General features: G+C 38.5%; 1 protein-coding gene across 5 annotated transcripts in view; it reads right to left on the bottom strand.

The window, feature by feature from the left end:
- The window catches only part of RGS12 (regulator of G protein signaling 12), an 85,283-nt gene that overhangs the window by 45,202 nt on the left and 26,257 nt on the right, over positions 1–13,824 (bottom strand). The window contains exon 1 of one of the 5 annotated variants that reach the window (XM_059845265.1): positions 8,539–8,698. The exons of 3 other annotated variants lie outside the window; for them this stretch is intronic. In XM_059845265.1, the coding sequence (XP_059701248.1) occupies positions 8,539–8,571 (33 nt within the window). In that variant the 5' untranslated portion in view covers positions 8,572–8,698. Of the gene's footprint in view, positions 1–3,898; positions 4,632–8,538; positions 8,699–13,824 lie in introns of those variants that run through there. One more of the 5 variants, XM_059845264.1, reaches the window with a different exon arrangement.

A 13,824-nucleotide genomic window follows, 5' to 3' on the forward strand; every position in this document is an offset into this window, starting at 1 on the left:
TGTCAAAAACTGGGAAGTTAACAATTATAAAATATAATTTTCAAGAGAAAATGGTGCAATTTCATAGAAAAGCTCAATCATGAATGGACACTGAGAGTTTTATCTCAATCTATTTAGCATAAGTTAATGCAGTGAACTTTCGACACACCACAGGTTGGTTTTGCTTGTTTATTTCAAATGCCTTGTTACATTACATATATCAGCATCTTAAAATCTCTCCAAGCAAGACCTAAGTAATTTGTATGTTATAACATTTCAGAAAAGCACATATAAGAGGAATATATTTTTCATTACAGTCACTACATATACCTATCGTGTTGTAAGCACTATCCATTTCTTTCTACAGATCACAAAATAAAATATATTTTCAGAGCATTTCTTTCAATTCAACTGTGTAACTAAATCCACCTAATTCAATAAAACCTAGAAACTAAAGCTTGTAATTACTGTGCAAGAATTCACAGTAATATGTTTAAACTATGTTTGTGAGTACTCAGAAATCTCAGTTTAAACCTGTCAGAAACTGCAGTCCATATTCAGACAAAGAAGTTTCTCTTCTCAACTGTTCAGCTGAAACTTGTCTAGATTTGTCTTTGAAAGCTATAAGTTGCAGGACCAGATTTTTTTTAAATACTATGATGATCTCATTTTAAAAATACAGCTTATGTTGGGGGCTTTTTTTCATTCTTCAGCACTCACGTTTCCCACCACTGGAGGCTCTTCAGGACAAAATTTGAAGTGCTACACATAAAAAGTTTGATTATTTGATGAAATTGCACACATATTAAGAACCACGTATTGAAAAACACATGTATCAGAAAGCTATAAAATGGAAAAGCTCCTGTAGGTAGCCATTTCTGAAAGAGAGGGAAGGACAGGGCATGGCTCTGTGCCAGTTAGGGCTAATGTGAGGATTTTATAAAGTATTTCAGCATTTAATTCCAAAAGACAGAACATATATGTTGTGAATGTACCTATGAGCTATCATCCAGAGATAAAATCTAAGTGTATGAAACCATCAAATCTTTCACAACCAGATAAGAACTGAAATTGGTTCTTCCAATTACCCCAGTTACCAAATTGGTTTAGGAAGAAGCCCATGGTATATGCCAGGAATCTGATGGCAACAAATGACCAAAATTTTAAAAAATAAATCTAACTGAGGAAAGCTAAAATGCCCTCCAGTATATCCCTTCATGGGAACTCTGCCTGCTCATCTAGCTGGATTAGCAGCTGAGTTACACAGACACTCACACCCCCCCAAAGCTGGGGGATGCAACTCTGCTCCAGGGACTTCAGGGCAGGGTCTGGATCCCTGTGCTTTGAGAGAGAAGCCAGTGACAGGGCCAGCAAGCTGAAGAGTGGCTTCCCAGTTACCATACAGCATAAAAGATGCTCTAGGTCTCTCTAAACTGGCAAATGCTGCAGCATATATTTGATAGCATAAAGTTCTGAATAAGAGAAAACATGTTACATTTCTCTTTGCATCATTTCTCTTGGCTAGGTGGAAAAACCAGAAGGGCCTGGAAGCTTTTGATGTTGTGTTCAGGATCTGTTAGCAACAAATCTAAAAGAGTTTAAGCTTACAATAATTATCAGGGAGAAAAAGTACCTAATTTTTTTTCTCAGAACAGAGGTAGACAACACAGAACCTTGCACCAACAACAAGGTACAAAGGGAGAGAGGGCACAGAGGAGAATAATTCATAAGGCTGAAAGTTCATGAGGTTGGAACAAGCTGTATCTTTTAGCTTTCATGACCTATAACCTGCTAGATGTGTGCATCTCTGCATGAAGCTTGTCTGATTACATCTTTCAGGTGACAGAAACTCTTATCCATCTTATCTTAGTGCCATCATACGTGTTCCATTTTGCATGGATCAGGTCCCAGAGAAGTGACTAGGTACTGTCCAATTCTGCCATAACAACATCCTGCAGAAAATCAAAAAATACCCCACCTATAGCCCAGACTTTATATTGAGCAAATAAATCCATGTACAACTACCCAGGTAACACAATACAAAAATTTCCTTTTTCTCCACCTCAAGATTTGTCACTCAAGTCGAAGTCATGCTCAAATGCTGGAGTAGAACAAAGGGAAAGAGGGGGATACTGAGGGGTGACACACACTGGGAAATGCCAGGCCTTAGCAATAAAATGGAGCAACATGAAATCATCTGTGCCATTACAGTGGGGGTGAGTGCCTTCCTGAGCCAAGAAACATCTCTGTTTCCCACTCCTCCTGAGACACAGAGGGTGAAATCTGTAAGGAGAGTGAAGATGTATTTCTCTCTCCTCTTCTAACAGTGAGAGAATCACAGACTTAAGAAAAACATCTATTCTTTTCCTGGGCATCCAGAAAGATATGGAATAAAAGGGATTAAGAATGACCTCTCTGTCTCCTTTCCAAAGCACACTTTCTTGCAGTACAGGCATCGACTTCTTGCTGCATCCAAAGAATTCTCTGAGTGCTGCCAGAATCTGTTACTTACCCAGTACAACATCACTTCACACACTATTTTATAAAGTCCCTGTAAATAAGCCTTCCAGGTTAGAATAGCACACCTAGCTCCACCAACCTTCTAAACTAATTTTCTCAAACGATTTCCATATAGAGGATAATGCTAGGAAATCTGCTGGGCTCCTAAGATTTACAGGCTGAATACAAAGAGCCAACTTTCAAACATTCTGTCACTTATCTCAGGGAAAGCCTATCACTCAGCTGACCATCTGCTTGCATCTAGCTTTGTTCAAACTACTTCTTAAATCACCTGAAGCAACTTCTCCTTTTGCCAAGGAATGAATTATAAGCAGACCCCAAGGTCTTCAGTCACATTACTCCAAGACTGACATGATATATATGTATTTTCAAAAATATTACAGCATCAACATAGTTCATGCCATGAGCTCCAGTGGACTCTGGAAGGGGAGGGAGATTGTGCCTCAGAATATGGTATATACAATTCTAACATTTTAAATAAAAAATAAAGCCACATTACTCATCAACTATTGCTAGTTTTTCCTTCTAAGAAACAATCTCAAATGTACTTCTCATCTAAAAAGTAGCATAACATTACAGGCTTTTAATCCCCATTTCAAAATATTATTGCAATTAATGTAATGATTTAGAATTCTTTGAGAAGAGTGCCCCTTCAGAATGCCACTTAAAGGAGGACTATTACACAATTTCACTTTTCAATTCTCTACCACCAAATTGCATTTATAACAGTTAACACAAAAGTATTCTATATATAAGCATTCTGAAGAATAACATACTGTACAACTACTGTACAGTAACTTTACTGAATACATTCCATATAATGTTGTCAAATATTTGAATTTATAAAAACAATATATGAAGAATAAATGATGTGACATTTGGCATTCCTTTAAGAAATAAATGTTCAACTTTTTACCCCAAACAAAACCAATCTTATCACATATAAACACAGCACCTTAAGTGCCAAATCCATCCCTAAAATTATTTTTATAAAGATATATACAAAATACATACAGTCTTACCTAAAGATATAATATTGATATAATGGTACAGAAAGCATATACAAAATACATTGCACGTATTTAAATAATAGGCACACATTAGAAACATACTGGGGTTTTAGCTTTATACATATTGGGCATATTCATAAATACATATCAAAATCTCAGGGTTAGTTGGTATAACAATATTACTTTTCTCTGAGAATAAAACCCAATGTTTGCATTTACAAAGGAATTTTAACTCAAGTACTTTAAAGTAAAAAAGCTTAAAGGCTAAGCAAAAAGCATTCTGAAGCTGATCCCATTCTTCTCTAATTTCTTGCCAATAACAATAGCCTATTCTAATTTCTCACTACAACAATGCCTTGCTTTAGCTAAATATAATTCATATCACTTACCCGCTCCTCGTAAGAAACAGCAGTTATTTTTCCTAGCAGCACTCTTCCTAAATTCATCTTCACTTAATATGGAAAAAGCATTTCCTTAACACGTCGGCTTCTCAAAGATTAAACTCAAAAATTCAACGCTGTTCCATGCCTGTACATGCCAGTAAAGTTTAAAGGCATTTCGTATGAAGTTCTATTTTACTCCCTTTATGTTACCAATAGCAACAGGCCAATGCAGGAAGCTGTGGTTCGTCAGGGATTCAGATTAGATCTCAATTATCTCTCACCAGAAAAGCTCGATCATTTTATATAAATCATGCTGATTGTATTTGAGAACGTTTCCTATAACAAATCAGGAAAGTAAAATGACGCTGAACCCTATGGTAGTCCTGTACTCAATAAAGCAGATTTCCAAGACAGTTTCCAAAAAAGCACTGGTTAATCACCCTAACATTAGTTAGAGAAACATTTACATAGTAAATCACTATTTTCAGAGGTTTACATAATGCAAGCCAGAACAAAATAGGACCTCAAATAGTCCATTCTGCTTTACTTCTCAGTGGTTAACACTGTAAACTGCACATAAAAATCTGCAATACAAGGAGACTTGGTGCATTTCATTAAACCTAGGAGTAACCTCTTGTCACTAAAGACAAAATTCTTCTTGCAGAAACCAACTTCTATTCTGCCCTTCCTCCCTCACGACCTGAACCTGTGCTCAGCTGATGTCAAGAGAGTTCTGTGCACAGAGCCTCAGGAACAGAGAGCAAAAGAGGCTCCTTGTAATGAAAGAGGGAAGTGCAATTCACTTGCCTGTGACAGCGGTGTCTTCAAGAGACTCTATATGGAAAGTACAGCATTTCAGGAAGTTTGCTGCTGTCCACAACAGTGACAGTACCCAAATCATTCACTGCTGTTATTTTTAAAGCAATCAGAACACAATTTTCTGCTAAAAATAAACACCAGAATGGCAATCCGGGAGTGATTATTGGGCATTTTTATGCCAGTGGGATGTCCTTAAGCCCTAGGTGGACGTGCCAGTAGTCATTTAGGAAAGAGGAACTTTCTCCCTTGTTCAGTACAGCATGTGGAACCCCCTACAGCCATGCAGTTCCTAGGCTGAGCCCCTAATACAGAAACTACCCTGTGAAGAAGGCAAATGTTTCTTGGAATTTACAAAGAGAGAAAATGAGGAAAAAGAAGAGCCTTTACTCAATATTTCATGGTGAGACTGACTTGCTACATCCAAGATGCAAAAGCCTGCACATCTTCCCATTTTGCACTTAGGATGAAGAGACTTGGTTACATGAAAAACTTAATCTTCTCAATTTAATTTAGAGTGATCAGGAAAGAAATTTAATTTCCTTGCAGATGAAGCCTATTCTAACCAGAATTTTAGAGGCATAAGCCAATTGCTGTGATGGAAAGTTAATTTTTTGATTGATTACTTGTTTGAATAGGCACACCACTGCAGTCTGGAATGCTCATACAAGCACTTAATACCATGACAAATGCAATGGAAACAAATGGGTGGGTAGACAGGAAGAAATGTGTTTTAAAAACTACAAATTACACCCTCCATTATTCTAAGATTTCAGAAGCAAGTGCCCTATGGTATTTGCACAGAAGAACAGTTTTACTGTGTGTGGAAAAGTATTCAAAATGTACAATTTCATAAAGAAAAAAATGCCAGAGCTATTTAAATGCTGCACTTTGTTTGACACTAAACCAAGTGGGATGCAGAATGTATTTTCATTGTCAATACTTTAATCAAATAGCAACAATATTACAAATAATCAGGTGCACAATAATCACAGTGAGAAGTGCTTGAAGAACTTTCCTGTGAAAACCCTTTTGGGGCAACACAAAATAGGACTTTCATCAATAGCACTTAAACTTAACACCCAACCTAAATCCTCCAGGAATCACCTGGAAAGACCAAAAGTACTTGTACAATTTTAACAGGTGAGAGTGCTACCCATAAGAAGGAATAAGAGAAAACTGACCCCTCGTGCAACAGGGGGATGTAGCTGCAAGACCAGCAGCTCACTGGAGCAACTGCAGTGAACATTGCTGGGAACACTGTGGGTGGGCAATGTTTTACACATTTTAGACACTGTAAACCTAATAATCCCTTCTTTTAAACAGACATGAAGAATTGTTGATTTTGTTTCACTGAACTAAGCAGTACATGTCCATGTTTTTTCCATACAGCAGCTCTACCAACACTGAAAAATAAGCTCCAGCAATTAGGCAGCAGCAGTTAATGATCATGGCTATGAAGTGTCATGTGGCACTGAAAGCCCTTTAAAAAATTCATATCCCTCTACATTTTCACAGCTTATTTCAGCAGCTACAGATATAAAGTCTTGTGATTTTGAGTAGCATATTTGTAAATTGGGCAGGCAACTCAGAGGTCAAAGGTCAAAAGCAGAAGGAGTGCTAATTTGCAAAGCTATTAAAGGAAAGTGTTAAAATATGGTACAACAGCTTTAAAAGCCTTATTCAGCTACACCAAAGACGACATTTGGAAACCCACATCCATCTGCTTAGGAGCTAAACTGTGGGAAGGGGGAGCGACCCCAGATAAGGTTGATCTGTTTTTCTCTCCTACCCTCCCTCCACTTCCTGCTCATATTTGCTTTTGTACATTTGTTTTCAGAGCAGAAAAAGCTGAAGAGAAAGATCGAATGACAGGGAGCCTGGGTAAGTTTTAACTTGTCAGAAGATTAATGGGATTTATTAAATCCCTGACTCCTAAAAGAAGAAAACAGGCACAAAAACCACCAGGCAACCCGAAAGAGGCAATCCCCTGGACCAGCTCCTTGTCACACAGAGTCCTAAACTAAATGAGACATTGGCAGAATGCACCACCAAAAATCTTAAATCTCATCAAGTATTGATTTTTTTCATGTCATATTAAAGTAACAACTACTTGCATGACAGCCACATTTTAAGAATTTGATTTAGCTCACTGATCCCCAGTTACTGAAATAAAAAGCAGAAGCATCAAAAAGCCTACACATAAATTAAGAAAACCCTGCCATAAAATAAAATGCTTTTTCCCCTAATTCTCAAAACTTTCTGTAATCTGTCTAAATATATTTTTGTCAATGATTTGTCAGTTACTCAACAATAAACAGACCCCATATGTGCTACTGATGAGCAGAGGAAAGATTCTCTCATTTACAACACTGTGATTCCCTCTATGAATTTTGAAATAAGAGCCCTTCCTATTCCAATGCAATATTAACAAAAATATTTTGAAGGCAAACTAGCTGGGACTTGCTGGTGTATAAATAAGTGAAGTACAAGCTGCCTTGTCAGACACTGAGACTTCCCCTACAGTAAATGCTGCGAAGCAGAGGGAATGATGCAAACCACTGCTCCAGTGCCCTCTGCTGTCTGCCACACTGCTCACACTCCTGTGCACGTTCTCAAGTACTAAGTTCAAGGTTTGCCATCCAGAAATCCACTCTAAAAAAAAAAAAAATCTAGTTCTATGAGCCATATTTTAAAGCTTGAAAAATACTTCTCCATGACTGCAAAATTAAAAGTGAAAAAATATACTTTTGCAACAATGTTTGTGAACAATTCCTGGTTTTATTTTCCCTTTCTGTTGATCAACATTTAAAGACAACTGAATTCTCTCCAATAATAAAAACATGCAGATGCAGCGTAACTTGCACATCCAAATGGAAGGTAACTTGCAGTCCAACAGTAAACTAAATTTCAACTGCATATTAAAGAGGATATGATTAAGTGACAGATCACTGAAACACATTTAGTCACTTCTGAATTTCCTACTACTGATGTATCCCCTAAAAATTAATAGATTTTGAGGAAATCAATGTAAAAGTTAGAATGAAAATTATTGTATTTTAAGTAAATAATGCATATAATATTTTACCCATGCTTTGCAATTATTTATTTCCGTTCTGATTTTAACATATGAAAATTTTACTGCCATACTTTTAGCATTTAAAACAATTTTATACCTAGATATATAGACAGAAAGAATAAGACTATAATGTCAAAATTTGATAACACAGCTAGTATGCTTACTTGCAAAATAAGTGTTTTCTGAGCAACAACAAGCTAGAACTGATCTAAGTCTCTACACCTCAGAAATTTTGTATTCTATAAATACCTTTCATTTATTTTCAGTTATTCTAATAACTCACACCATCTGGATTCTGTTTTATTGGATAAAATTCCAGATGGAAGAAGAAAAATCCCTTTAGCTGCACAGCTTTTAAAAAAGCACTGCAACAATTATAAAGTAACATATCTGTAAAGACATTTTTGTTTTACGGAAACACGTGCAAGTATAATAAAAATTAAGCTAAAGGTTTATTAAAAAAACTAAGAGAAATATTGGTACATTTACTACACTCACTTTAAAAACAATACAATGCAAAAGAATTTTAAACATGGCTAGAAAAACGATGTATTCTTAATTTTATATCAGCTTATATAGAAAGTCAACTTAAATACTTATACTTACGAACTTTGTCTCTTTAAAACCTCAATGAATCCTGAGAAGCATAATTTATCATATTTCACTGCAAGATTTCTTAGCTTGGAAGACTACTCATTAAACCATATTCCTGTTTTCTGCTCGCTTTAGACAAACAAAACTTTATACTTACAGACACTTGACTATCAGTAAAAGTTTTCTCCATGTATAAATGGTTTAATATCTCATTGTTAAGAAACAGCCCCTTCAACTTTATTATTACGCTCTTTCTGAACACATCTTTACTTCTTCCAGAGTCCAGTAAAAAAATGAGGCTTCTCTGTCTGCTGCCCTATCAACACCTCTCCCATTCTCCTCCCTCCCAGCACATTCCCCGCCCTCAGTACTGGTTCTGTATCTTCTCATCAAAAGGAACAGGCAGCTTTCAAAATGGTGTTTAGGCAGGTCCTGCGTAACAATAAAGCTTCTGTAAAGACAACAGCCCTGCTGAGGAATCTGCTAATGTGAAATACATTCACGGAGGGCCTACAGGACTCTGTCGTAAAGGTTTGTCCAAACTTGTTTCAGCACTGAGTCAACATCGCTTTCTCATCCAAAGTATTCCCTCTTTAATACATTCCCCTTTGATGAGCACATTACCTGAATGAACCGAGTCACCAATCTCTACTAAATAATTAAAATATAATCTAAAAATACTTTTAAAAATATACTGTTAAAACATGTAAGACTCACAGCAAACTTCTTGCAGTTTCTGGCATGTAGGTACGTGTCTCAGTGTGATTACAATCACATGTATGCAGATTGTGCAACCTATCTCATCCTACCACAACTCTCCGTGTTCTTGTGAGTAAGCAGAGCATTGGCATTTACGAGGATCATGTTCCAAGTGAAACATTACTCTCATAATTTTCAATACCACACCTACTCTCCAGACAGACCTGCAATATCTGTGCATTTTCAGAAAAAAAAAAGCATAAAAATGCATGCGCTTTCTGCCCAAAACTAATCCTTAAACATCATCCTTCAGCAGTTCCTTTGTCCAGTGAAATGTTTTAATGATTTCATGGTGAATAAGAAATGCTAGTAAGTAAATAAAAAGCTTCTAGTAAAAGTTCTAGCTGACTCCTTTTTCTTTCTGTAGTTTCACTGGACAGATAAATGCAGGAGGACAGTGAAAATTAGGTGGTACAAATTCCCACCCAAAATCCCAGCGATTTAAGCATGAGAGAGATTCAGAAACAATTTGCAGATGCTATCAAAATGTGCTGTATGTATTCTGTGATTATGCTCTAGAAATACCAATCCAGTTCACTCAGTAAAGCCTTAAAAACATCAACCAGGTCTCATCATCAGAGCAAAAACCCCTCCTTAGTTATTATTTTGTCATGTCAAAAGACACACCAGGTAACAGGAAGAGCAGCGAGGGAGGGCAGGGACAGAGAGACACCAAACCAGTCAGGCAGTTCCTCATTCCCACTCATTCCAGGAGCTGCCTGGACAATCTCAGCAGCAGCAGCAGCAGTTCTGGGCAGGGCAGTGGCCAGAGCCATCCCCCACATCACTGCAGCACAAACAGGGAATGCTCCCAGTGCCCAGGGCAGGCACCAGCAGGTACTGCAGCCCTGCACAACAACCTCACAGCAAGGGAAAGGCAGCACAGATTCCTGGGCCAAGAGGACACCACAGTCCCACCTTTCCCAGCCAGGGAAAGGCACTGTCCACCCTCACATCTCTGCACACAATCAGTTCAGAACATGGGTTTATCAAACCCAGTATTTTGTTTCCAGCAGTGGCCACACATGGAAGCCTACCAACAAGCAGCGCAGAGCAACGTATCAGACATTTCCCTGATGACATTCTCCCAGACTCCAGGTATTTTTAGTTCAAGAGATTTCCTGAACCTGGTGTGGCTTGTCTCCTTAATAATCCCCAGTGGCTCTCTTTTCCAAATACTTGTCCACTTTCCCTCCAGGACATGCAAATTTCTTGCATCCACAGCACTCATTGGTGAGGCATCCCACAGACCAACTCACCTCCCACATGAACAGTCGTGTTCTCCTGTTTGTTTTGCACCTGGCTCCAGCTATCTTTAATTAATGGTGTCGACTTCTTGTCCCGAAGGAGAGAGTGAGCAATCAATCCCAACTACTTTTCCTATGCCACCCATGATTTTCCACTCTTCCTTACACTTTTCTAAATCTTTTCTTCTTCTAATATATCAGAGCATTTTAAAATACAGAGACCAGGTTTGGAAAAACAAACCACAGCTGTATGCAATGAAGTAATCTATTCCTTCTGTAATAATCGGTAATACAGGATTTTGCTTCATTGCTACTGTACTGAGCTGCTGTTCACATGCAACTCTCCCTTGTCACTCAAAGACCCCACTTCTGAGAAGAAACAGTCTGCTGAGAAACATATATATCATTTTTTATATGAAGCTAAAGCTATTTTGCCTCATTTGTTTTACTTTACATTTATCTGCATACATTTTCATCTGCTATTTTGTTGCTCGGTCATTTAGACTTATAAAAGCAGCCTGGTCTCCTCTTCAGAGACTGCTCTCATCCTTATTACCTGGAGTAACTTCACCTCACTGCTCACCTTCTTGGGAGAAGCCTTAAAAGACGCCCTCGAATCAACAAATGTAATATAAGAAACTGCAGCAAGGATCAGCCTTAAGCAGCAAATAGTTCTGCATTTCAGAATCAGTGCAGTAAATAGTAGCACTGTTCTGCCTTAATGTCACATGCCTCAGACCCAGAAGAGGGAACAGTTTCACTTCAAAGAGAGTAAGCCACATTTTTGAAGAATGCTAGGTTAGGGAGAAAGACATCTCTGAGAGGTTGCCAACCTAAAAAGTGCTCCCTTTGTGTGAGCATTGACAGTTCTGTCACTACTCAAGGAAACCAGAACCAAAATAACAGAGCCAAAGCCAAATCCCAGTATCTTACACTGCTGAACTAAAGAATGCAACCCCCTCTGTAGCTTCAGGTGGTTACTTGAACTTGCTCATCCTGTCTGATCTTTGTAGTTCCCCAAACTGCAGAGGTATTTACAGACTGTGAATTCACCTGTGTCCCTTTAATCACATGTCTTAAGAATGGCAGTACTGGCTACTAAAACAAAATTAATTTATACAGAATAGAAGTCTAGTAGGTACTAGAGAAAGCACATATTGTGTCTCTGGTTCTGTGGCAGAAATGGGCTTGTGCTGGAGAGCCAAGCCTGGAGGCAATAAGGCTCAGACAGCACTTGTGGTATTTTCTGTGACCCCTGTCAAAGGGAGGAATGATGAATCTGACTCCATGTTCTTAGAGGCTAATTTATTATTTTATGATCTATATTATATAAAAGAATACTACACTAAACTATACTAAGGAATAGAGAAAGGATACCTACAGAAGGCTAGAAGATACTAAAGAAAAACTCGTGACTCTCTCCAGAGTCCCAACACAGCCTGACCGTGATTGGTCATTAAGTCAAAAACAATTCACGTGTTGGATAAACAATCTCCAACCACATTCCAAAGCAGCAAAACACAGGAGCAGCAAATGAGATAATATTGTTTTCCTTTTTCTCTGAGACTTCTCAGCTTCCCAGGAGAAAAATCCTGGGCAAAGGGATTTTTCAGAAAATATGACGGTGACAAGCACTTGAATGGCAGGCTCAGACAATCTACTGATTGCCTCTTCAAGAAGAAATTGCTCTGTACTGTCCCAACTGCCTTTGCACATATGGGGACCTAATTCCCTAAGGAATCCATCCTAGGCAACACTGTTGGTTTCTTCTCGAGCACCACAGCACGGCGTGAGCACTGCTGTGACGAGCACTGCCCTTATGCACTCACGAAAAAAGCAGAGATGAGATCCAGCTCTCAGCACACTCTCTGACTACTCTGCTTCTTACATGCAAACTTACATGGCAAATTTTTCCAGAATCTGAAGTAAAGAAAATAACCCAAAAGCAGGAGAAAAAAGTCAACAGTAACATTACTGAAGGATGATCATTTCACCAATTGAAGTAACAGAAAATAAATCCCAGTATTCTCAGTGTCTGGGGAAAAAAGCACAGTTTAACATTCTGGATTGTATGTAGAAATAAGTACCTCAAAGTCACAATAAAGAGGTCGCACACAAGTGTGTTGATCTGTTGACCAATCCACCTTTGTCAAATACTTTACAAAACAGTGTCAGCAGCACAAGAACTTTCCATGGAAAAGTCTATAAAGGTAAACTTAAGAGCAGACAGTGAAAAATCTTCTTAAAATTACGGTATAGTATAAAATACCAAAATAGCAAAAACCTAATCGTAATGCTAGAGCACAATCTGTGAAGAAAAATAAAATGTATATTGCTTGCATGATGTTTCCTTCTTTGAAGAGACAGAAATAAACTACTTGATAAGATCCCACATGCCAAAGTAAAACCCTGAGGATGATCCTCTAGGAAAGACTGGAGAGTCTGAAATGCTTAGTAGAGCAGTCTAGAGAAGCAAATGTGAAACCAAATGATGCTGGACAGTATGGCAGCCCAGACAGTGCAATCCCCTGCCTGCCCCCATGTCCTGGCAGTGTTTCACTTGCCAGCACAGCTGTGTGGCCACTGTGCAGCCCAGCAGGTGACCAGCTCCAGCCAGGACTGCTCAGCACAGGGCCTGAACAAAGCAGAAGAATGCCTGGCACAAACCACTGGATGTTTTCAAAGTCTCACTGATCAGCTCCATCAGTAATTCAAGCTAAAAACACCAGTGTGTAATGCCATGACTCACTTGCACTGTTTGCAGCCAGACATCATGGTCAGCAGAAGGGTTTGAGCCAGTTTAGTCAGGGAGCCTGAAATCACTAAGCACACCTCTCACTGCTCCAGAAGCAGTGCAAAGGGAAAGGAGAAACCAGAACCTCATCTGTGGGCACAGATCCATGAAGCTTCCAACACAGCAGCCTCAGGGGCTGCTCAGTGTTAGCACTCAGACTGCAGAATACCCACACGAGACTGGATTAAACCTTTAGGAACTCATTATCAGCATGCTAAAAATACAATACTGCCTTTTACATACAAGTCTGGAGATTTTCTCATGTGTGCCCTGTTATTTCACAATTGGCTTTTCCTCCCCTTTCATGAAAGCTGAAAGCAAAACTGCCAACTGGTTGGTTATCTCTTAGATAAAAATTTAGACAAAATATTGCCAAAGACGTAGTTCCTAAAGGGGGCACACAGTAGAACATATTTTTAACTCATAGGTGAAATCTAAGACAAATCTATACATCCTTTTCAAATTTTGAATTCACTGTTAAAAGCTGGGAATGAAGAGGCCTCTTGATTTAAAACATGTACTTTTACTTGCCATAGTGGTGGCATTGTGGCCATGGTGATGATCTAAGAACATCAATAAAGCAACCTCTGCAGGGAGAGCTAATACTTTCTATTAGACCATATGAGAGGGTGGGAAAAGTGTG

This window comes from Haemorhous mexicanus, chromosome 4, assembly GCF_027477595.1.
Source record: "Haemorhous mexicanus isolate bHaeMex1 chromosome 4, bHaeMex1.pri, whole genome shotgun sequence".
Lineage (NCBI taxonomy): Eukaryota > Metazoa > Chordata > Aves > Passeriformes > Fringillidae > Haemorhous > Haemorhous mexicanus.